General features: G+C 32.9%; 4 protein-coding genes across 6 annotated transcripts; 2 read left to right on the forward strand and 2 right to left on the reverse strand.

The window, feature by feature from the left end:
- The first annotated feature begins 3,955 nt into the window (after positions 1-3,955).
- Positions 3,956-14,092, forward strand: LOC120277836 (MAP7 domain-containing protein 2-like). The gene is made up of 5 exons (XM_039284672.1): positions 3,956-4,565; positions 4,922-4,978; positions 13,332-13,515; positions 13,607-13,676; positions 13,773-14,092. Exons 1-5 carry the CDS (start codon positions 4,371-4,373, stop codon positions 13,915-13,917), a joined length of 651 nt encoding a protein of 216 aa, XP_039140606.1. The 5' UTR covers positions 3,956-4,370; the 3' UTR covers positions 13,918-14,092.
- LOC120276765 (protein PYRICULARIA ORYZAE RESISTANCE 21-like) lies at positions 9,699-11,525 on the reverse strand. The gene is made up of 3 exons (XM_039283457.1): positions 11,229-11,525; positions 10,736-10,817; positions 9,699-10,596 (listed from the first exon to the last, which is right to left on the reverse strand). Exons 1-3 carry the CDS (start codon positions 11,238-11,240, stop codon positions 9,959-9,961), a joined length of 732 nt encoding a protein of 243 aa, XP_039139391.1. The 5' UTR covers positions 11,241-11,525; the 3' UTR covers positions 9,699-9,958.
- Positions 13,909-16,104, reverse strand: LOC120276766. 3 transcript variants are annotated; one of them, XM_039283459.1, is made up of 4 exons: positions 15,896-16,104; positions 14,730-14,827; positions 14,397-14,588; positions 13,909-14,048 (listed from the first exon to the last, which is right to left on the reverse strand). In XM_039283459.1, the coding sequence occupies exons 1-4, from the start codon at positions 15,945-15,947 to the stop codon at positions 13,935-13,937; spliced, it is 456 nt and encodes a 151-aa protein (XP_039139393.1). In that variant the 5' UTR covers positions 15,948-16,104; the 3' UTR covers positions 13,909-13,934. The 3 variants fall into 3 exon arrangements, with proteins under 3 accessions (XP_039139393.1, XP_039139392.1, XP_039139394.1); XM_039283458.1 differs by having other exon boundaries at positions 14,397-14,600; positions 15,896-16,101; XM_039283460.1 differs by lacking the exon at positions 13,909-14,048 and having other exon boundaries at positions 14,128-14,600; positions 15,896-16,098.
- Positions 16,105-17,521: 1,417 nt separating this feature from the next.
- On the forward strand, positions 17,522-24,201 carry LOC120277428 (mitochondrial import inner membrane translocase subunit TIM50). Its single transcript, XM_039284275.1, has 10 exons — positions 17,522-17,878; positions 18,420-18,511; positions 18,823-18,859; positions 22,000-22,061; positions 22,144-22,257; positions 22,819-22,923; positions 23,003-23,101; positions 23,276-23,432; positions 23,523-23,625; positions 23,929-24,201. The coding sequence occupies exons 1-10, from the start codon at positions 17,587-17,589 to the stop codon at positions 23,972-23,974; spliced, it is 1,107 nt and encodes a 368-aa protein (XP_039140209.1). The 5' UTR covers positions 17,522-17,586; the 3' UTR covers positions 23,975-24,201.
- Positions 24,202-24,235: the final 34 nt, after the last annotated feature.

Here is a 24,235-nt window from a genome sequence, read left to right on the forward strand (position 1 = left end):
AATACTACATAGAATCCCAGCAAACTCACCTCCATTTCAAGCAAATTCCAACTCAAATACTGAGTGTTTTTTTTCCAACCAAAATTGAAGCAACAACTCTTATTAACAATAACTCATCATTTTTTTCATCATAAATCCTTCTTCTTTCTCAAGAAAAAAATTACATTTCTCAATCCAAAAATACACACACATACATTCAAGTATACCAACAAATAAATCATCAAAATACTTTACCAAATAATACTTCATCCATTCTTCTCTCCAAATACCGAAAGCTTTTATCTCTTCCAATTTTCTCCAAATCTCTCACTCTTTTTCTTTTTTAACTCTCGGGTTCATCAGTAGAAAATGGTGGAGAAGAAGATGAACAATCATCAAAAGTCTAGATTTTTTTCTCAATTAACTCTTCAGCCGAAATTCACTTTTTAGTCCCTCAAAAACTTAACTTCTTACAAACCAGTCCCTGAAAAAAACTCACAAATGGTCCCTGGATTATAAAAATAATATTCTCAAAAAGGTCCTTTTCAAATTATCCAATGGTCCTTGGATTATAACACAATATTTCCAAATGATCCCTTCAACTTACCTTTCAGTCCTTAGTTTTCACAAGCATTTCATATCAATTCTTTTTTTCTATTACTCTTTAACCCAAAAATCTTTTAAAAAAACTTTTTACACTTAAGTCCTTATTCATCCACTTGGGGTTTCTCAACAAGATTACTCGTAGAAAAATTCTACCGCAATCGTAGTAATACTCGAATATATTTTTTTCAACGATTATCCACGCGTTCGAGTATTACACCTTTGGACTCGGATGGCTGGTTGGGCCACCCGGAGGTTGGTCCCCATGTTGTTTTGATGATCATAATTATAAAAGGAAAGTGTGGGCTGAATGTTCACTTGGTTATCCTCAACTTTATTTTGGCATGCTTTGATTCCACATCGGAGGAGTTTTTTGTTTCCCCTGGGTGTCCGAATTTTTTCAGAAGAGAGGACCTGTTGCAGATGCACAGCTAGTGGTTCTCCGTCTGCTCTGCGCTCCAACCGGTGGGAGTATCTGTTTGCCGGTTTATCTTTTGTTGTTTTCCTTGTTGTTTCCTATCTTTATCCACGTCTAGTGGATGTTCTGTATTCAAATCTTTTATTTAATGCAAGTGGTTTATCCACCTTTTCAAAAACAAAAACAAAAAAATGATCTCTTAATTTTTAATATATTTACGGTCTATTCACTTTAAATAAAAAAAATCAATAACTATATTTTCACATTAAAAATCAAATAAATAAAAAAATATCATAATTTTTAATCAAGATATTTTGATGTTTTGAAGAACTTAAAAGCTTGAAATTTGGAGCCTGAACTCGAAAAAATTGAAAGATTTTAGATTGGTGCGACAAAATTCGTGAGGAGAGTTCATATATTTTTTCAAAATTTACAATCCTTAAAATAACTATCTAGCTGTCATAGTTATTAGAGAGGGCTAAAATATCATTTTATTCATTTATTTTATTAAAATAGATAAATCATCATTTATTCAAAGCAAAATGTCATTTTATCCGAAAGACATAAACACCTAAAAGAACAGCCATTTTATAGATGTTAGAATGGGAATTTGTTTTTGAAAAAAGAATGGGAATTTGTGTGTGTGTGTATATATATATATATTCAAAAAACAGAAGATAAAAAAAAAGCCTAATGGGCCTTTCCGGCCCTGCATGATGCCATCAGACACAACTTGCAACGGTTCAATATAGGCCATGCTTTGCCGACCCACATCACACGTGCTTAATTAGGTTGGCACAATATACAATTGGACTAGTGAACTCGAGTTATCATAAAAATTAGGTTCTACCACTCAATATAAGGTGGCCTCAAAGGCAGAGATATATAATAACAAGATAAACACATATGGAGCTCAAAATTAGTTTAAAAAACATTGGAATGGACAAATTTCAATCTCAGCTCATGTAAAATAATAACATAGATGTTTTTTATATTAACTTCACACATATGCACACCTCTTAACAAAACTTCTTTATTTTATAATAAAATAAAAAATTAAAAAAAATCAAAAATTTAATAAAAGAAAAATAAGAAAATTAACTCTCTTAACCCATAAAATTTATGATGTTTGACCTTCTTATCTAGTTTGACTAAATAAATAAATAAATAATGAGAGTGAATTTTTCGATATTTTCTTGTAGTCGATGTCCTTGAGACAGACTCAACTACAAGCCCACCCCATTATGTATTAGGGTTAGAGTGCTTGCAAACCTGCTATATATTGCACCATAATATCTAAAGGTTTAATCTAAGTGGAAAAGTGAAATGCTAATTTAAAAATCAGAACAAAATTGCTTTTAAAAATCATGAGCATTTTTCCAATAATAACACAATCTTTTTAGAAAATGAAGTTGAGTTGAACATAAAAAATATTATGTTAATGATCGAGTTTCAGATTTCAATGAAAAACACTTATTTAATTAAATATATTAATATCAAATTTTTAATAATTATTGAAAACAAATTACATACATAAACACCCACATTTTTTTATTTAATGTGAATAATTTATTCATTTTTATATAAAAAAATGTATGAAGTATACATATCGGACACAATACGTTCATCGAATTTTTTTTTTTTTTGCTCTTTTGTAATTTTTTTTCTTCGTCTATTTGTTTGATTGTTTTTATTTGTTTTCAATAAATCAGTGGTTTATCCACTTTAATAAAAAAAATAAGTTCATCGAACCACCTTCCATTAATTAGCAACAATTATAAAAAAAATAATAAATGTAAGATTATATAGATAAATGCTCAGGCGGGCGCGCTTTTGGACGTCAGGCGCGCTTAAAAAAAATATCGCTTAGGGATTTTTAAGACAAATAATTATTGCAAATGAATACAGATGATCAGGTGTCAAAATTAAAGATCTACCCAATTAATCAGTATATATATATATATATATATATATATATATATATATATATATATATATATATATATATATGGCTATTATAGAGAGCCATGCATTAAGTTGAGGAGTAGACGTGCTGAATCCGATCAACATGCATGGGCTCGATCAAGAGACCCATCTTGATCTTGATCACCCGGCCATATGTCATGAACAGATATCCATATCAAGTAGAGCAACAAAAGCGATGACTAGACATTAAGATGGGCTCATAACATGAATTTCAATATTTAGTTTGTTTTAAATTAGTTACTGTAATGAAATTTGATAAATACTTAATCAGAGAAACCATGATAGTGCTTGGACACTGCTGAGAGGATTCTTGCTCTCAAACACCTTATGAGTTTATTGAGGAGACGATCTACCATGAGACTGCAACACAATTAATGACTGATACACTTGCAAAACATGACAGAAATTCACCCGATCGACTTATTTCTGCTTTTAGAGGAATGGACCTGATCATATGGTTAATGAAATGTTTAATTAGTACCTTCAAGTTGGTCCGTCTGATGAGATTGTTTTTAGTATTTAATTATCCCTTAGAGTTATGGATTAAGGTTTATCTTTGTAATTGTTTAATTTCAGTTTTAATCGAAAACACTGTATAGCCTTTTTTTTTTTTAATATTTTTTAATAAAAAAAACAAAGAAAAAAAGCAAAAGCAAAAACTCAAAAGGTGATTTGATTATCTTTATATCATTCGCAGAATATTTTAAGTGTCATACTTTTTTACAATAAAATTATGATTTATCTATTTTACTAAAATATATATATTTTAAATGTATGTTTGACCTATAACTTTGCTGGAATTTGCAGAACTATGAAGCATAATACGGCTTCTACAAAATCAATTAGAGAAGTCTCCATTGTCAAGTCAAGATTATATTTTTCATCTTTGATCTTTTTTATCAATGTTTATTTAAAAAAAAAAAGCATAAAAAAAAAAATCAAATGGCATGAGGCATTTATTTAAATAGAAAACACGTACAAAATCCTAATTAATTACTAGTAAATCCTAATTACTAGTGCCTGAGTGCTTCATTCTTTGTCTTCATGCGTATATATATAATAAAATAAAATAGATGCTTTCAAATGCACTAACACAAAGTTACACAATTAATACAGATGAAGAGATGGAATAAGAGCCGTCAGATTGATCACATGATGGTGCATTCGGATGTGTTTTCCTCGTAGTCATAGTGGAAGGTCTCAGGCTCTCCACAGCCACAGCCACAACCACAACCACAGCCACGGCCATGGCCACGGCCACGCCCACAGCCACAGCCACAGCCACAGCCACAGCCACAGCCATAGTGAGGTGGTGGAACAAAGGGTTGATTACAGACAATGACAGTTGGCGGGCAGTGTTTGGTCCACGTGTACACCATCCCACATGATGCACACTTCATCCCTCCATACATCTCCACGTAGCATGGCCGAGTGCAGCAATCCGGTCTGGCCGGCGGGCACAAACACTTCTGTTCGGGCTGATGAGGAGGAGGAGGAGGAGGAGGGGGGAGGTGGTGGTGGTGGTGGTGGAGGAGGAGGTGGTGGTGGTGGTGGTGGTGGTGGAGGAGGAGGAGGAGGAGGAGGAGGTGGTGGTGGTGGTGGTGGTGGTGGTGGTGGAGGAGGAGGAGGAGGAGGAGGAGGTGGGATGTGGATATTTTTGATAATTTTGCAAGCTTTACAGTAGAGTGTTCTTTGGAGACAGCGAGGATCAAAGGGACCAGAGATTGTAACCTTGTTCTTCTTCTCATCATAACTGATCTGCCGGATGTTTTCTCGGTCTCAAGATTCATTTATGCATGCAATTGCATGAAAAATATTAAGTAAAACTTCAAATAAAAAAAAAACAATTTTGAATTCTGATGATGTATATGTATATGTATATATATACCTTGGATCTTGCATAAGAGTTTTTTGATCTTTCTGTTGCACTGGCAGCAACTGAGATCAACTTCGAGTATCAACGTCGAGAACTGTGGAGAGAGGTTGAATATTGTACGTACGTAGTTAATGCAATGGGAATGAAAAATAACAACTTCTAATTTTCAAAAATTAAATATGGAAGGAATAAAAGATCAATATATATAAAGATTAGTAGTCACCAAATAAGACAGGAAGAAAATTAAGGCAAGAGAGGAATTAATTAATATCCAATAAAAATTTAATTAAGAAGTTGCAAATATGAAGAATTGAGAAGATTTAATTAATTAATCACTTACCTTCCCTTTCTCTGCCATGTCTTCTTCTTCTTCTTCTTGTTGATCTTGTTCTTATGAAGAAGATGAGATGATGAGAAGGTATATATAAAGGAAAAAGGAGAGGAAAGATAAAGGAAGGACACTTGTCGATGTCACACCTTCGGTCCCCTTATTATTGAAGCTTTCAGTAAGATGTACGTTCAGCCAGTGGGATATATAGTTCAATAGATTACCTAGAGTATAGTACGTCAAGGTCAGTTAAATATATAGTATGCCCTTCAACTCCCGCCCAACAATATCAAACAAAACTTAAGAGAGCATCAACCCCAAAGATTAAAAATAAGTACATAAACACCAACACCATATATATATACATATATATACATATATACATATATGTTACATTATATTCATCCTTATTCTAGCTTCCATCTCCTCCACCACCTCTTCATTCTATTAGCTAGCTAGTTTAAAGAGAGAGAGAGAGAGAGAGAGCGTGCAAGTCAACAGTATTCTTCTAGTTTAATAACAATGAAAAATGAATTGCTATTGAAGTTACAAGTGCATTTGCATACTGATGATCTATCTAATAAGTTGTTAAATGCAAGAAAAGAAAGCAAAGGTCATTAAACTATTAATTAAATTGTCGTCTAAGAAGTAACAAGGAAAGACTTTTCAAGGTTTAGGAAGAGTTTTCTTTTAAAAGTTCATTAAAGAGGGGCTGCTGGTTGCCAACTTTTTACTTTTCAATGCCACTTTTTTATTTTTTGTGTTGGGATTAAAGTAGATAATACGCTAATGTCACTTCTTTTTAACCTTTTAAATTTATTACTATAACACATTGTAAAATAGAAGTAAGATATTGTTAAGTTTACCTTAATAAAAATGTTGCAAAGCTTTATGTTACCTCATGCACTATTAATTGTGATCATATAGTTATTAGATAGAAAGGGGAAAGGCAAAAAGTAAGTGTGGTGAAAAATATGCATGTTATCATGGATGTGTGGTTTTCAAGCTAAAGACAATGATGCATGACGTCACAGATAGATGTAAGATGATGACGAGAATTGAAGAGAAACTTTTCTCTTTGCTTCAATTTCAAGTGATGGAGATCACACTGCTTTGTTTAATTATTTTCTTTCAAAAAACTACTACCTAATTATTTGTTCTTTGTGAACACTTTTAGCCATGTTTTGTATTAATAAAATCTTAAATGATAAGCACTTTAATTCGATTAGGAAAAGAGAGAGAGAAAGTGAAAGATAATAAATTTAATTCTATTCATTCTCAATGGTAAAATTTATAAATAAATGTCTAGCTATACAAGTTGTTGAAGCCGCCAAGGAAGCTTTGATAAATATCTTTATTGAACAACCACACCACTAATGTCATAACCATGCTTGTCATAAATGCTAGTAACAATAAGTCTTGCTATTTTGGTGAGACAATAATCGATCTGTAATTGTTAATTGGTGATATTAGCATTATAGATTGATGCAATTATTTGGTCCAAAATAAATACTCTATTAATTATTTTGTAGTTATTTTGCATTTTGATTGTCTCTTTTCTAGATCCCTTGTGAATTGTAGTTTCACATTATTCAACACCAAGTTTGGCGTTTTTGGACTCATAACAAAGCTAGGAGGAAGAGATGAGCATGTGGTACCCTGACAATGGTGCTAGAAACCATAGAGTTAATTAATTAATGAGGGATAGATGTACGTATGCTTTGGTGATCATAATATATAAAAATTAATGGAGATTCAAGGTTCTTATTCGAAGTAAAAGATGGTGGGTGTAAAATTCTTTAAAAAACACCACTTCCAGAGGGAGCGTATTCTTTATTATTCTAAAATTTCATATCAATGAAATTTATTATTGTTGGATTATGGTCCTTGACATATTATCTTGTGACGCATATGATAGATTTTTATTGTCTCACATTTCAACTCGTGCATAGTTTAAGAGTTCGTTAAACTATTGTAACTAATTCATTTCCATACATATTCATATCTTTAACGCCGTTTATTGTCTTTGTAAAAACAATCCTTCAAAATATTTATTATATTTCAAGATGAAAAGTAATATTTTGAGTTGTAAATTCAACCAAAATAATTTTTTTTCTTTGTTTAGAGATAGAGAAGTTATTTTTACTTCAATGAGGTTGCTTGATATGAAGAATAAATTAATAAGCTTTGGGTATATTTAGATAAATGTAATGGATATTGATGGAATTAATAAGAATTATTTTCAACAATGATCTATATCCATGTATAGATGCAGAACTATGCGAATAAGAATAAAGTATGTAAAAAATAAATAGTGGTATTCAAGAAAAGTGTTTATTCTGTCCAAAATTGAGGAAAACGACACTACTTGGTGAGAAATGAATAATATTTACTTTTGAAATAATACTTTTGCCGGTTTGCCTGGTAAATCTTTAAATTGTTTAATATGTATAATTATAATAATTAAAGTGAAATGAAAATTTTGCCTTTGATGAATATTTAATTAAATTAAAAATATTAATTAAAATAATTAAAACTAATAATAATTAAAATGACATATTTACTTTGAATATTTAATTATAATAATTAGTTTAAATAATAATATTCAAATATTCTATAAATAAAAAATGTTTATCATTAAATATATCTTATTATATTTATGTGGATTAAAGATATAATTTTTGAGAAAGGCGACAGTCTGGGAACCAGGACGACAGACATGGGAGGCCCGCTCCACTACCGAATCGTGCCTCACTTTGCAGCTCAGTCGAACACTCTACTGTAGAAAGCCCGATCTGCCATGGGACTCAAAACTGGTGCTGGTAATAAAAAAAATAATTTTGTTTAATAGATTTCATCCTTCGATTTTTTTTTAATTCTCAATAAAATATTCTATTAATCAAACACTATACAGTTTGCATTCTTATTCTTATTCCTACACTCTTATTGATATTCCACATTCCTATTCTATTCTCATTTCACAAATGAAACTTTATGTTTAAAGTTAAGGCTTGTGTGAGAGATCTCCGTCATAGTTTTAGATATTTGGGAGGAACGTAATCAAAGGCATTCCAACACTTGATAACCGATTAATAGTCATGTGAAGCTTGCTTGCTGGCTGGCTGGCTAGCACTCAAAAAAGAGCTTTGGCATGAACCAATCCACTTGATCAGATCCACAACTCCACTTGTTGTGTTAATTTAAGTTGATGTTTGTGGTCCGAGGCTTAATTTTAAAGCATTTAAGAAGTTTGAAAGTACTCTTGTTTGAGAAGGACTACATTGTAGATGTGAAATCAAAGATCTATGAATTGATCAAGGTGCTTGGACAAGTACTGATCAAATCCATTAAATTAATTCAATTCATGCTTTAATTTATGATCAATGCCATATGGAATTTGTTAACATATATTCTTTGATATAGTTCTGAGATCACATGCAACAAAAAAAAGTTGCAGAAAGGAAAAAATAAAACAATATATCCTTAAGATGACAAGGACCATCTTGAAAAGAAAAATGATGCCAAAAGAGTATCACTTGTGGAGTCTATCTCAACAAAGAAGGATTCTGTGATTTTTTCCCATGTTCTGAAGAAATAGATTCCAAAGTGCAAGAAACTCATGAATGCTCAATTACTTCTCTAACCTTGCCAACTTCATTTTTTTTTCCTCTTTTGAAAAAGTTGATAGTTAAACCACTAATTTAACAACTTCATCCTTAAGTATATATCATCAGCAGCATCTTCGGCCACATCTAGTTAAAGTGAAGAAGTTTGAAAATATTAGAACCTTACCTAGACTTTATATATTTAAACTGAAAGGTTAGATGATGAAAATTTAGTGTATATATATGTTTTCTCTCTAGCAAGAAACTACAAGGAAAAGTGGATATAGGGCATAAATAATCATCAGGAAATTCAAGTATAAGATTAATATATGATCTTGAGGAATCCCCTTCTTTGTAATGGTGAAACTAATTATAATATTCTGCTTGAATATCAGCTCAAATTTTCGGAACTAAAAGTTATGTTCTTTAATTTCTAGATTATTAAATATAATATTCCAGTTAATAAGCAACAAAGCCCAAAGAATCAGAAAGAAGTAATTAAGATGATGAACATCCAAGAAAATTAACAACAGCATAAAGAGCATGCAGCCGCCCAAAAAGTTAACATGATTACTATCATGTCCTTCGTAGAATTTAAGTTTTTGATTTGAAATATCCTCTATAACTATATATATATATCATTACAAAAACTACAAACTTCATTCACTGATGAGGAAGATATTTATATATATATATATATACACACGCATGTTCTAGAATTTGAAAAACTTGTACAAACTCAATTGGAAGAGAGAGAGAGAGAGAACAATCCATTGTCAAGTCCTAACTTTATTTTTTATGCCATCCTTAATGTTCTTATATTTTCTTCTGATTATAAAATTAATCTATGTTTCAAGCTTCTTTTGTTTTTATTACTATGAATATAAAGGGAATCACAACAGATGAGACAAGGTGGTGGAGCCACATTAAATAATCATGGGTCAATTAAACCAGCTCACAATTTGGTAACAAGTCCCAATCCTAGCTAGCTTCTTAATCAACTTAGCATGAGGCATCTATTCAAATAGAAAACACATACAAAATCCAAATTATACGATTCATTCTTTATCTTTAGACACATACATATATTTATATATGCTGTGAAATACACGGTACCGAGCTTTATTTAATAGAAAGAGATGGAACAAGAGCCGTAGGATTGATCACATGATAGTGCATTGGGATGAGTTATCTTCGCAGATGAACTGGCAGGTCTTAGGTTGGCCACAACCACAGGCGCAGCCATGACCATAGCCATAGCTATAGCCATCGTAATAGTAAGGACGTGGGACCGGTGGCTGATTATATACCATGACAGGTGGCGGGCCTTGATTGGTCCAGGTGTACACCATGCCACACGAGGCACACTTCAAGCCTCCGAACATTCCCACGTAGCATGGTTGATTGCAGCAAACCGGTCCCGGTGGCCACACAGACTTGGGTGGTTCGGGTTTTTTCTCGGGTTTTTTCTCCGGTGGTGGGTCGGGTTTTTTCTCTGGGGGTGGGTCGGGTTTTTTCTCGGGTGGTGGATCGGGTTTTTTCTCTGGTGGCGGATCCGGTTTTTTCTCGGGTGGTGGGTCGGGTTTTTTTTCAGCAGGTGGGTCGGGTTTTTTCTCAGGTGGTGGTGGGTCGGGTTTTTTTTCAGGAGGAGGAGGAGGAGGAGGAGGGATTTGGATGTCTTTGATGATTTTGCAAGCTTTGCAGTAGAGCTTTCTTTTGAGGTAGTGAGGATCAAAAGGGCCGGAAATGGTCACTGTGTTGTTCTTGTCATCATAAGCTATCAATCTGATGTTCTCCCGGTCTCAACATCCATCATCCATGCACCAAAGATAGATATATAATAAGTAAATGATTTTTTTTTTAAATAAAAGAAATATTTGTGTATGTTAATTGTGTGTGTTTATGTATATGTATATGTATATGTATATGTATATGTATACCTTGAATCTTGCATAAGAGTTTTTTGATCTTTCTGTTGCACTGGCAGCAACTGAGATCCACTTTGAGTATCAATGTGGAGAACTGTGGAAAAGTTGAATGGCTGGATTCAATTAACTTGCTTTTGGATCAGTGGACGAACGGAGGCCACACACATGCAGCTAGTGTGCGTTTGGGATTAATGAAAATGACAATAAATTTTTCTACTTGTCAAAAAAGACCAAGGAATAAAAGATCTATCTATTGATCTATATATATATATATATATATATATATATATATGTATATATGAAAAGATGAAAGAATAAAAGATCTATATATATATATATATATATATATATATATTAGTTAGTGTTCAACAAATAAAAGAAAGAAAATGCAAGAGAATATATTTGTATATAATTCAACAGACCAGCATACTTAGATTTGAATATATGTATTAAAGAATTAACTTGCAAATAAGAATTGAGAAGATTTAATATTTAATCATCTTACCTTCACTGACATTTCTTCTTCTTGTTCTTGATCTTGATCTTGTTCTTTGTTGTGAAATGAAAGAGGAGGAGCTAGGAGGAGGATGGTGAGATCCAAGTACTAAAGGAGATGAAAGATGGTTGAGAGGAAAAGAGGGGGAAAAATGGAAGGAGGACACTTCTCTCTCTGTTTCTCTCACCCCTTATTATTGAAGCATTTGGTCACATTCAGCCAATAAGATGATGACAAGTGGTCCAAGTGAATTAATCGTTCACGTCACTTAATTAACTAGCCAGACGGATGCAGCTTCAGCAGCTGGCTGAGTCACCAATGCATGGGCATGCCCTTCATCTTCATCTCCCACCCAACAATGTCAAGGAAATGACTAAGAGAGAGTGCATATAATGCATATGCATTAACCCCCAAAGAATAAAAATGAGTACATAATTAAGTACCAAAACTACATCTATCTAAATATATATATATATATATATATATATATATTTATATTTATATGTAACTTTACATTTATTCTTCTCCAAGCTTCAACCTCCTCCACCAACTTTAATTTTTATTCTATTATCATTTTACTTTAAGTAGTTAAAGTTATATTTATTAGTTTAAAAAAGATAGGGAGGGAGTGAGTGAGCTAGAGAACAAGTCAACAGTATCATTCTTCTAGTTTACTCATTGTGAACATGGTTAAGTTTCTTTATATCTATATTTATATATATTTGAGGAATTAATTAATGAAGGTGTACGTCCATTTTGTATACACATGATGACTATTATCTAATCAGTTTGAAAAAACAAGAAAAGGAATCGAAAAGCTTTATTATAAAACTTTTTACTGAATTGTCGGCAAAGAATGAAGGGATTTTTCAAGATTAGAAATTAATTTCCTTTTCAAGTTCGTTTAAAAGGACATGCTGATCATGACCTTTTACTTTACTGCTAAACTGATTACTTCTTAATTAATTCTCTTTTCACTTTTTAACTTTCTTAACTCATAGTAAAATAAAATTAAGAAATATTTTATTATATCTAAATTAATATTCTAATTAAAGCTACAAAGTCATGCATTTTTTGTGATATATATATATATATATATATATATATCATGGAGTTATATGAGAGAGAAAGTAGACAAGGATGTGTGGTTTTCATGCTAAACAAACTGATGACATTAGAGAAAGCTGCTGTAAGATAGATGATGACCAAAATATTTGAAGGGAATCTTTTTTCTACATTTCAATATCAAGTGGTGGAGGAAAGGGTACCTAATCTAGTTGCTTTGTTTAATGATCTCTCTTTCATGAAACTTTTAGCTTATTTGTTCTATGTGAACACTTTTAATTGCCATGCTTTTGTATTAATAAAAGCTTAAAAGACAAGCACTTTAGTTTGTACAGAAAAGTAGTAATAGAAAAAGATAATTCATTTGCTTCTATTCATTGTCAATGGTAAAAAAATATATAGCTATTCAAGCAGTGTTTGAAGATGCTATGGGAACATTTGATAAACATTTTATTTGTGGAACCACACCACCTAATTTTGTATCTTTGTTTGCCATAAACACAAGTAACAATCAGTACTTCTATTTTGATGAGACATTAATAAGAATGGTCCAGACTTTAGACAAAATAGCTGATTATAATGGTATTATAGATTGCAAAGCAAGAGAACATTGATGCAAGTGTCTGACCAAAATCTCTTGCCAAACCAAGCCTATGTACCTCCTTATTGCCCACTTGTTTATTGGCTTGTTTAGAATATTTGGTTTCAACAAATTAAAAGACATGATGCTCTCAAATAAAGACTTTATTTATTTTTATTACTTATCTTGTTCACATATTTCAACAATATACTGATTGCATTAGTTGCTTCTGAATCACTCATCAAATGTTGTAGTGTGTGTACTTAAAATATTAAAAATTTACTCATTTTTTATATAACAGCAATTATTAAAATTTATCTTACAAACATGGTGAGACCTTATCTTTTAATTCCTGTTTTGTTCTAGTCCAACCAATGCTGCTGAACCAGAGAGAATTCATGAAGTGGGGCCAAAAGAAGAGGAGTCCTCTATCCAAAACTCTTAAGTATAAGATATGAGATGTGTGATGGATAATAGACTCCCTCTCACAAACAGGTAAGATGGTGGCTAAGGCATCACTCCACCTTCCCACCTCCATTGTTGGTGGTGGTGCTACAAACTTCACATCTAAACTTTCTCCTTTCTTTTACTCATCCCACCATTTCTTGCCAAAAGTTCACAACAAACCAGCCAAAGTTCAAGCAAAACTAGGCAAGAAGATGCTACAAATTAAATCAGTTCTTATCTTTTATATATATATATATATATATATATGGTTAATTGTAATTCTTATATTATGTAGGTGGAGGTGAAGGAGAAGTCAAGAGTGGCCAAAAGAAGAAGTTCATCACTAGAGAAGAAGAACCAGAACAGTAAGCATAAGCTTTTATATGCAATATATATATATATATATATATACACCTGCAATGAAATAAGAGATGGATGGATAATGTTGTTTAATTATGTAGGTACTGGCAAACAGCAGGGGAGAGGGAAGGAGAGAACCCCATGAATACACCATTGCCATACATCATCATTTTTGGCATGTCAACTCCTTTTGTCATCCTTGCAATAGCTTTTGCTAATGGCTGGATCAAGGTGCCTGTCAGGTGAAGAAGGACCCCAGAAAATCACTGTTGGATATATAGATCTGCTTTCTTTAAATTCTCTGTACATCTTACCACAATTGTAACAGATGCCATACTTGAGCATCTCTTTGTCATCTGTTCTTGTTGTGATGTGCTCTGCAATGACAAAGTAAAATGGTGAAGTATCATTTCAATTTCAATGAATTCTAATATGATCAGACCACAATCACCAATGTGACTAAGATACCATATATTGATTGATTAAGAAGTTCACCAAAGATGGATATAATCCAACACCAACAAAAACTAATATCCAGATTTCTTTGTCGTAGGGATGACAGATGATGATTATGCATCTCCTTACAGTTATAGCAATTCACTGCTATGCCTTCCAAGTATGGGAGACTGGGATTGTCAATGGGTATGCTTATCAAACTCAGACTCATGGCAATGAGGATCCAACCAATCACGATGAGAGCCCTTCCACATGTTGGTGTTGCTTACCTTGCTTCCAACAAGCTCCCGTAAGCTCTCTACCTTGTTCTCGCGCCCTGTACCACCAAACCTCCTATCGGCTTCCTTCAGCTTTTGCTTGAACCTCTGCTTATGGCCACCAGCAATCGGCTCCTGTTGCTTGGTTTGAGAAGGCGGCGCACCATGAGGTCCCAAATATATCTTCTCTTCCCGTTTGATAACCTGCTTGCAAACCTATACACATCATCTCTTATTACACAGGAAACTGATTTATATGAAGCAAAAATGCTATGTCTTTATTACACACAACAGTCTTTAGTGAAGGCTTTGAGAATTAACAAGAGACACATCTTCAATACTTACCTTGGATGGAGTTTGAGGATCTGATACTTCAGGAGCATTTTGACTAACAAGGTCAGGCTCTCCAACGGACAGATTTGGAATCACAAAATCATCACTGTCTGAAACATTAAACATAAAACAAAAACGAATGATGCATTCCACGTTTAAACATAAAACAAAATGAAAATGGCGCATTCCGTGATTTAGTGTCATTAACATGTAAGCTTAATTCAAAACCATAAAGCAACATACACCATATCTCATAAACGACAAGTTTAGTGATGTATTGTGATTAATGCAAGACTTGCTTAATCATTCTATAATCAACATAATATTACAAAATTTATTCCTATCTTTAGCTGCAACAAAACTATACAAAAAAATGGGAGCTTGCTAGTCTGACAGAAACCATTTCCTAGAAATTTTTGTTTTTAAACTAGCAATTCACTTTTGGTTCTCATATCAATTAAGTCATTACATGACCACCATAGTAAGATTGCTTTAGTAGTCACATATTGATTTGCACATCCTAATGCATCGCCGACCTTATCATCAATACTCTCAGCTTCAAAACATATTTTCACTGTCCATCAACTACAAATGGTATGGACTATTGAAATCAAAGAAACTTCAACTGGTGATATCAGTGATGTTATTGTATTCATTGGTTAATGATTACAAGCATCTACCATCATATATTGCTTTCCCATGCAATGTTCATCATTCCACATCCACTATCATTGATATAAGACATCATAAAAATACTTTTGATTTTCTACTCTATCCACAAATAATATCAATTGAAAGGAAGGAAGGAATTCAACAATAACAATCAAAGCAGGAGATACATCAACATCATCATCATCATCTCAAAACAGAACAACATGGATAGCAACTTGATTTCGAATTGAAACAAGAACATCAAAACAATTTACAAGCTTTGGCATTAATAGATCAAATCAACAACAATCAGATTCATAAAGACAAAACTTGATCACCTCACCTCCAAGCATACATTAGATCATATACTATAAAGAAAAAGATCGCAACTTTCATCATCAGAACCAAATAAATCATGGATCTCAAGTCAGGAATATAAATAAAAATTCACCAGAAAAGAAAAAAAAAAACAAAAAACAAAAAACAAACATCAAGACCAGAAAACAGAAAGGGAAAGAGAGATCTACCCCACTCATGCTCTTCGACTGATGGATCGTATTCACTCAGAGAGGGATCCATGAAGCGCGCCGAAGAACATGGATTTGAGCAGGCACCGGAGCGTTGATGCCCGGTTGGAGGAATCAATAACCATGAATCGAAGAACACAAGGAGTCTCTGTTCGCTGGAAGCAAAAAAGCAGTGGCCTTTTGGACGGGGAGGAGTTCAAATGACGGAAATAACCCTCTCAAATCAAAAAATTTACAAGGATTTTTTCAACCTACACAATATAATAAATAGTAAGCTGGAATTTATGTATTTATTTCAGGAACTCAAACGATGAAGGATGCTGTGTTTAAATCCAAACAAGTCTGGCATTATCTATATATATATATATATATATTTTTTATAAAAGAGAGAGATAGATGGATAAATAATTTTTTTTTTATAAACTTAAAAAATGTATTTTATTAGAGCAAATTTGCATGCATAATATTTAAAAGAAATTAAGGAGAGATAGTGAACCACTCCTCCTGACAGTATATGTTAAAACCGGTGGTTTTTACTGAGAAATAAACCACTCAATTTGTAAGTCATCTCTCAAATGAAAATTTTACGTCTTTAAATGACTCCATGGGATTAAACAGTCATCAATTAAAATTTTCAATAGTAAACTCTTGGAAAGTGTTCATTGACAAATACCAAATATTGGAATTTGTGAGTCGGATTTAACTTTCACCGTATCAAACTCATGCGCATGCAACCATTGAAGTGCTAAGCAGAAGCACTTGGTCATTACATGGATGGCTATACTAGACAAATTGCCTATAAAAGTATAGGTTGGAAAAATATTAAAAATGAGGTATGGATGCTCCTAATGATCATGAGTGCCTGCTTTATTTATCAACAACGCACAGGATTCCAGGGACCATTTGGTTTTTTTAATGTACTTATTCTAGAGAGTTGTGTAGTAAAATTCTTCATTTCTGTAGCATTTTTAGAGTTCTTTCATTATTACAGTAATATTAGAGAACTGAACTTAAATGATGTACTTTATCAAAAGTTGCAGTCATTTACAGGCTCAGTTGGTGAGCAACAATCTATTATCTTATCTAGTGTAAAAAACAGTATATTAATGTAATATAAACCAGAGATATGAGATAGCACAATTGAAAAGGTTACAGGGATTAAATAAATATAACCCAACTATATAAAAATACATATTTATACGGGTGATATTTTCTTAGGTTTATTAAATTTAAATTGTTGTCTCTTAATTATAACTTCAAACTTAAATGTAAATTTTATTCAATTATATTAATGTTCATTAAAAAAAAAAAAAAACTCTCAACATTACTTATTTAATAGGTTTAAGTCAAAATATTAATAATAATAATAATAATAAATTTTATTGTTTAGGTCTTTAATATTTTACCAGCCCATGTGCAAGTGTAACAGCGAAAAAAAATAAATCTGTGGATATATAAATAACAAAAAAAAAAAAGTGAGAGATTATTCTTTTATTTAAAATAGGACTAATACCGGAAGTAATCAAGTCTGAATAAAATTAAGAGTGGAAGGGGCAATAAGTAAAAAATCCCAATGAGAAATAAACATCATCATTCATAGTTATTAATTAACACATCATCGTCTCTTGTTGGAATAATTAAAAACCCCAACTTTGTTTTGGGTTTCGACCTCCAAAACCCTCGAAGACGCCATGGCCCGAATCCTCCTCCGATCTCGACACTTCTTCCCCTATCTCTCTTCCATCGTCGCCGCTAACAAGATCACCAGGCCTTTCTGCACCGTCGCCACGGTGTCTGCCAAACCTCCATTGGAGCCCTTGCTCAACGACCAGACACCCCCGCCGCCTCCCTCCGCCTCCCCTCCCACCTCCACCTCCCCTGCCACAGCCACAGCCCCTGCCAGGCGATCTTGGAGCCTCTTCAAGTTTGGTGCACTTGCCGCCCTTACCGGCGCCGTTGGTGCCGTCGGCTATGCAACCTATGGTCCATCCCTCTCTCTTCTCTCTCTCTCTCTCTCTCAGAGCAAGCAAATATAAATTTAATTTTTTTTTATCTTATTATATATTATTGTGGAGTTTTAAGCTTATATGTGTTCAATTGGATTTTTTTTTATTGTTGTTGTGGATTCTTGACCCCAAGAAACCCTTGTCAAGAAGGGGGTAAAAATATTTGGGTTTTGATCATGTTCTCTTCTGGTTCTTGAACGTTTAGGGTTGTGAGTGATTGAATGATTTCTTGATTTTTATGATCTTTTATGTTTGCTTCAAAATTAAAGAAAAGTTGAGTAACTGCATTGCTAGTAGAAGGGTTATTTCTTGAATTTTATGGAAGGTAAAATTGTCTCCTAGTGTTTCTGACAATTGGGGAAGAATTAGCAACCGCGTCCCTTTGAGCCGTACTGTGTGTTATCTGAGTTTACCATAAGTTTGTTTATTGAGTGTTGTTGTTTCTGAACTTCCATAACAATGACCTTTTATTGTTGATGCTTTCTCTGCTAATGTGCCTAAGGATTTTTAATGTGCAGCGCATTCAATAGATGAAGTGGACCAAAAGATGAGAGCTTTGCGGGCATTATCTTCAAAAAATTCTATGCTAGATGATGCTTCTAGTCTTCAAGTAAGTATGATGATTTTAGGTTCTCCGTTTTGAAATTATTTGGTTTAGTAAGAACTGTAGATCTGATAGAATGCTCATATCATGTTCTCAAGTATTTAGTATTTATTGATAAATTATTAACTAATTTTAAAGCTATATTTTTGTGAATTTCAAACTTTATGATTTTAGCTGATGCACTAATGTGTCAACTGTACTATTTATTGTCTTTGGAAATATTGATTTACATCATTTTCTAGCATTCAACTATTCATTTCTTGTTTAAACATTGCACTCGTAGTGGATCAGAATCTCATGATTATTATTTTATGCAGAAGTTCCAGGCTTTGGCTTACTCATCAGCTTTGAAGGGTGAAGCTTGTCTCTTGACTTTCTTTTGTTTCTATTATTTTTTAAAATTATTTATTTATTTATTTTTGAATGACCTACAAATTTTTTGCATCCTACTAAATGTTCTTCATTAATTGCCACAAACATATATTTATTTGTCATTAAAGTGCTATTGTTATGCTGAGGTGCTTGAAGCGTTGAATATGCAGAACCAAATTTTGTTATTTTCGCGAGATTGACTTTGTTTTTGTTGTTATTAAAAATCAGGTATAAAAAATTTACAATGGTTTTAATTTAAGAAAGATACCATGGGAACTTGTAAAGTGTAGTGCTTAAGAAAGATAAACCTATAATATTTGCTTCACTGCAATTATAGCACTTGTGAGTCTGGTTCTTACTATTGTCACTATTGAAAAGAAAATTTATTCCCAAACTGAACAAACAAATAGAGTTACAGGTGCATTTCTCAATTACAGAATGTTAATAATCATCTTTTAGACATGCCATCATCTTCTACTGGGGGCCCAAGCCTCTCATTTTAGCTTATTTTTTTTTCATTGGAAATCGTATTCTTTACTTGCACTTGTATAGATTTAGAACTTGGGCTTGTTGGCATGATCTGTAACTTGTGTGTATCATATTCTATCCTCTTTTATGGTACATGGATCTTCTGGTTATAAGTTTTAATAAATTTAATCTATTGTTCAACTGGCCTTCAGCTTAAAGCCACAAACCCTTATTGCCCATCATATACCCACTTAAGTTGGTGCAGCATTTAACTTTCCTTGAAAACCTACGAGAAACTTTTATAGGAGAAGGTCAGGGTGTTGGCCTGCTTCTTTTTTTTAGCCTCCTTTGGAAATGAGAGCAATGCTTTGCGAGATGCAGCTGGGAAATGAGATAAATATAGGGCATTAATCAAGACTGCATTTGTTTGAGGTAGGAGAACAATTGATCCTTTAGAATCTGTAGATAGAATATATCAGTTAGAAAAGGTTGGGTCAAACCTGTACTTACAGCATATCAGTTTTGAGCACCATACAGTAGAATATAATTCATTAACTCGGACATACTTGACAAACAAATCATGCTTGTGTGAAAAATAAGATCTTTTTCGCTAAGATTATTGTGAGTCAGGAAAGATTTTGTATAAAATTTGACCTTCATCTGAAGGAAAACTATTTTGTTTTTTTGGGGTGACATTTAGTGTTATGATAGCTATCGTGGAATTAAATTCATGAGTCGTACTATAAAGCTTTGGTAGAGAATAATTGAGCAAAAGTTGAGACATGAAACAATTTTTTTTATATAAATTAATTTGGTTTTATGCCTAGAAGGTCAACTCTAGAAGCAATTTATATATTAAGACTGTTGATGGAGAAGTATAGGGATGGGAAGAAAGATTTAGACATGATCTTTATTAATCTCGTAAAGAACATATGACAAGTTATGTAGGAAGGTCCTTTGGTGGATTTTAGAAAAGAGGTTATTACTAGGTAAATGGATCCAATAAAAAATATGTATGAGGGTTTTGTCACTAGTATTAAAACTGTAAGGGGGAGATATTGGAGAATGCCTTATTACTATTGGTTTATGTCAAGTTCCAATATTAATTACTTACCTTTTTGCTTTAGTTGTGGATAAATTGACTAAGTATATTCAAGATTAGATCCCTTAGTGTATGCTTTTTTATTAATGTCTGGTCTTAGTTAATGAAAGTAGAGAAGATGCCAACTTAAAATTGGAGATGTGGAAAAATATTTTAGAAGCTAAGGGTTTCAAGTTGAGTATGGTAAAAATGGAGTATTTAAAATATAATTTTAGTAATAAGGCATGTAAAAATGAGGGAGAAGTGAGGTAAATGTTACTGAGATTGGTAGAAATAAAAGTCTCGGTACTAGGTTTTATAATCGAAGATGACGGCGAACTTATATAAGATGTCACCAATAGGATTAAGGTAAGTTAGGTAAAATGGAAGGGGTTTTTTTGAGTTTTGTGTGATTGTAAAATATCTTTTAGATTGAGAAGGAAGGTTTGTTGAATGGTTATTATGTGAGTTATATTGTACGGTCATAATGTCGGGTGGGTAAAAAAACAAATTACTTGAAAAATAGGTGTGGTTGAGATAAGAATGTTGAGATAGATGGCAAGCATTACTAGGAAGAATCAGGTAACGGATATATTTATTAGAAATAGATTAGGTGTTGCATTATTATTGATAAGTTAAAAGAGAATCAATTAAGGTAGTTTGGACATCTCCTTAGACAACCAGTAGATGTTCCCATAATTAAGGTAGAAGCTCTTCAGGTGGAGGACCGTACAAGAGGACGAGGGACACTTAAAAAGTGTTTGGTAGAAACTTTACAAAATGATATGTTTGAGCAAAGTTTATCTAGTATTTTGGCCCTTGATAGAGCAACGTGGAAAGGAATTATTCATGTAGCTAATTCTAAACACTTGTGACTAATGGGTTGTTGTTGTGGAGTGAGCTTGGCTAAAGATGCCTGTGAACGCGGACTTCACACATTTGTCTTCTTAGAACACTGCTTGAAAGGGATTATTTGCTAAGGGAATTATTTCTTTCCAAGTTTGGCCTGCTTGGGATCTGTGGTGGGGAATAGTCATTCTATCTTACCGCTGGATATTTCTTATGATTATCAATCAGCAAGAACACATCTATGATCTAGGTTGTCACCAAATAAAATCTAAGAAGGTTATGAATTGTATCTTTTGTATTATGTGCTGTTAATTGCTTTGTTTAATGTCCTACTCAACTCACATTTCTTCATATTTGATCCCTTTTTCAGAATTTCAATCTGCTCACTGCTTTTTCGTGTTGAATATATATATATATATATATATACCTTTTAATACACACAAATCTATATAATAACTTGTGCAACCATATACAGATTAAATTCCTGCAAACCATAATGATATCTAGGAAACATGGATTTCATTGTAGATAAAGAATTGTCTAAAGAAGTGATGGCAAACTCTTGTCCACAGTAGCCCTTTTGCATTATTTTTGTCCAGATCCGTACAGTCTTTTTATTGCAACTTATAGCCCTCATATTTTGTAATAATTCTTTAATAGCAGTTGATGTGATGTATTTTTAGTTTTTATATTTTATTTTTGAACATTATTTTCTGTCATGCAGTTCCTACAAAGTGTATTGAGATATACTTAGATATTAGGAGAGGAATCGATGACCGACTTAAGGTTTGTGGCGTAATAGTTGGTGATTATTTGTGCAAAATTTAATTATAAAACATTTTGTTATCATTTTATTCTCTCATTGTAGGGATTCGTAGAACCGTCATCAGAGAAGCTTCTTCCTGATTTGCATCCTCAAGAACAGCACGTCTTCACTCTAGTTTTAGATCTCAATGAGACTCTTGTATATTCTGACTGGAAGGTAACTATTCTTTCCCTTACCAGATGAGGGGCTTTCTATTTACCATGCTATATCTTTTAGATTTAAGCTAACTTGCTTATATTGAAGCTATGCTTCACTAGTGAAGATGTGTCAGTGATTCTGCCTTCCCTGCAGTCATCCTATAGTGAACATTTCAACTCTAATTGCTGAATGAATATGTAGAATGTATTTTCACCTGACTGGCATTTGAAGAACTCTGAAGATTTTGGATGGAACTTGCTTTGATATAAATATGTATTATCTCTTGTCCAAAGAACTTACTTGTGAAAGGTTTTTGCACAAATTGCCAGTGTGATCACATCCTCATTTCTTTTCCAGTCAATAGCTGTTGGGAAGTTTCATTTATTTGGTGCTCTAGTTTGAAATATAATTATGACAATCAAACAAAAATTTTGTACTCATTCTAGTTATTCGATATAGAAGTTGCATTCTTATAACAGTGGTAGCAACTATGATGAACTATTATAATTCCTATGTTTTATGCCTTCTATTGAAATCAATTATTCAATAGCACTGATGTGTGGATCATTTTGTTCAAAGCGTGACAGAGGCTGGAGGACATTCAAAAGGCCTGGAGTTGATGCTTTCTTGGAGCATCTTGCTAAATTTTATGAAATAGTTGTCTATTCTGATCAGCTCAGTATGGTAATACAATTATATTGCATTTTACTTGTATTGTGATTGTTCTTTACTTTCAACTTGCAAATGGTTTTTATTTTGTCAGTATGTCGACCCTGTTATTGAGAGGCTTGATCAGAAGGGCTGTATTCGATATAGGCTATCAAGAGCTGCTACAAAATATCAAGATGGAAAGCATTTTCGGGTATTGCTAATATTTTTTATAGTTTTCTTATGCTACTTAACAACATATTAATTTGTTAACAACATATTAATTTGTTAGTGATATAAGCGCTTTAAAATCCAACATTATTTCATTTTGCTTTTTGTCATTGGAAATTATTCTAACCTAGCATGTTCTCAATAAATGCTGTTTCAGGACCTCTCCAAGCTGAACAGAGATCCTGCACGAATTCTTTATGTGAGTGGACACGCACTAGAGTCAAGCCTTCAACAAGAGAACTGTGTACCTTGTAAACCATGGAAACTTGAAAATGATGACACTGCTCTTTTGGATCTTATACCATTTCTTGAATGTGAGTAACTTCTGAAGCAGTTGGATTAATTTTTGTTAATTTGTGTGTACCTCATGAGTGTAACCCACAACTACAAATCTTTGGCTACAGATGTGGCTCTCCACAGACCTGCTGACATTAGAACTGTACTTGCATCTTATCAAGGGCATGACATCCCCAGCGAATTTATTGAACGATCTAAGGAACACCAGAGGTAGTTTTTTTTTCATTTCTTCTATATGTGCATTTGGGCATTAGAATGGACATAAACGTGATTGATATCAAATGGTTTTATTTTCAACCTTATATTGTATAGTAGTTTGGATTTTGTACATTCAATAGTCTTACAATGCCAGCCAAGGTAGTAGTATTACAGGAGGAAGAGGTTGATAAAGACCTTGGTTAAGTTGCATCTTCTATTAGGCTTGTTTATAATTTTTTTATTGATCTATGGGTTATTTATTTATTTTTCTAACCATGGCAAACTAAATTAACTAAAAGGCCATTGTTTTGACAGGAGGATGCAAGAGCAGAAGCAACATGGCCGTTTCTGGCGTCGATAAAGATCAGCTTCTACAACCGCATGCATGCTTATGTCTTCTCTCTGTTTTTTTTTTTTTTTAAGTAATTTGATAATTTATGTTTAATACGAGTTGAACTTGTCATCAACTAAAATGAGGATCGGTGCCTTTTGAATATCTTTTTGTGAGAGTTATAACCGCTATGCGTAGCAAATGAACTGTATCAACAAATTTTTGTCATTAAAAAAGAAATTAGTTTGGTATGATTATCAGATAGTGCATCTCTCTTGCCTTTTGTGATTC

Source organism: Dioscorea cayenensis, chromosome 15 (assembly GCF_009730915.1).
Source record: "Dioscorea cayenensis subsp. rotundata cultivar TDr96_F1 chromosome 15, TDr96_F1_v2_PseudoChromosome.rev07_lg8_w22 25.fasta, whole genome shotgun sequence".
Taxonomy (NCBI): Eukaryota; Viridiplantae; Streptophyta; class Magnoliopsida; order Dioscoreales; family Dioscoreaceae; genus Dioscorea; species Dioscorea cayenensis.

What these genes read in the sequence shown, in the direction of transcription:
- LOC120277836 (XM_039284672.1), top strand. Translation starts at nt 4,371, where the DNA reads ATGATGCACACTTCATCCCTCCATACATCTCCACGTAGCATGGCCGAG. An exon ending in CAAAGTTCAAGCAAAACTAG is followed by an intron (nt 13,516 to 13,606) that starts GCAAGAAGATGC and finishes TATATTATGTAG; the next exon opens with GTGGAGGTGAAGGAGAAGTC. An exon ending in AGAGAAGAAGAACCAGAACA is followed by an intron (nt 13,677 to 13,772) that starts GTAAGCATAAGC and finishes TTAATTATGTAG; the next exon opens with GTACTGGCAAACAGCAGGGG.
- LOC120276765 (XM_039283457.1), bottom strand. An exon ending in ACTCTTATGCAAGATTCAAG is followed by an intron (nt 10,597 to 10,735) that starts GTATACATATAC and finishes ATGGATGTTGAG; the next exon opens with ACCGGGAGAACATCAGATTG.
- LOC120276766 (XM_039283458.1), bottom strand. Translation starts at nt 15,947, where the DNA reads ATGGATCCCTCTCTGAGTGAATACGATCCATCAGTCGAAGAGCATGAG. An exon ending in AGTCGAAGAGCATGAGTGGG is followed by an intron (nt 14,828 to 15,895) that starts GTAGATCTCTCT and finishes TTAATGTTTCAG; the next exon opens with ACAGTGATGATTTTGTGATT. An exon ending in GGGAGCTTGTTGGAAGCAAG is followed by an intron (nt 14,049 to 14,396) that starts GTAAGCAACACC and finishes TTGTCATTGCAG; the next exon opens with AGCACATCACAACAAGAACA.
- LOC120277428 (XM_039284275.1), top strand. Translation starts at nt 17,587, where the DNA reads ATGGCCCGAATCCTCCTCCGATCTCGACACTTCTTCCCCTATCTCTCT. An exon ending in TTACTCATCAGCTTTGAAGG is followed by an intron (nt 18,860 to 21,999) that starts GTGAAGCTTGTC and finishes TCTGTCATGCAG; the next exon opens with TTCCTACAAAGTGTATTGAG. An exon ending in TCTTATACCATTTCTTGAAT is followed by an intron (nt 23,433 to 23,522) that starts GTGAGTAACTTC and finishes CTTTGGCTACAG; the next exon opens with ATGTGGCTCTCCACAGACCT.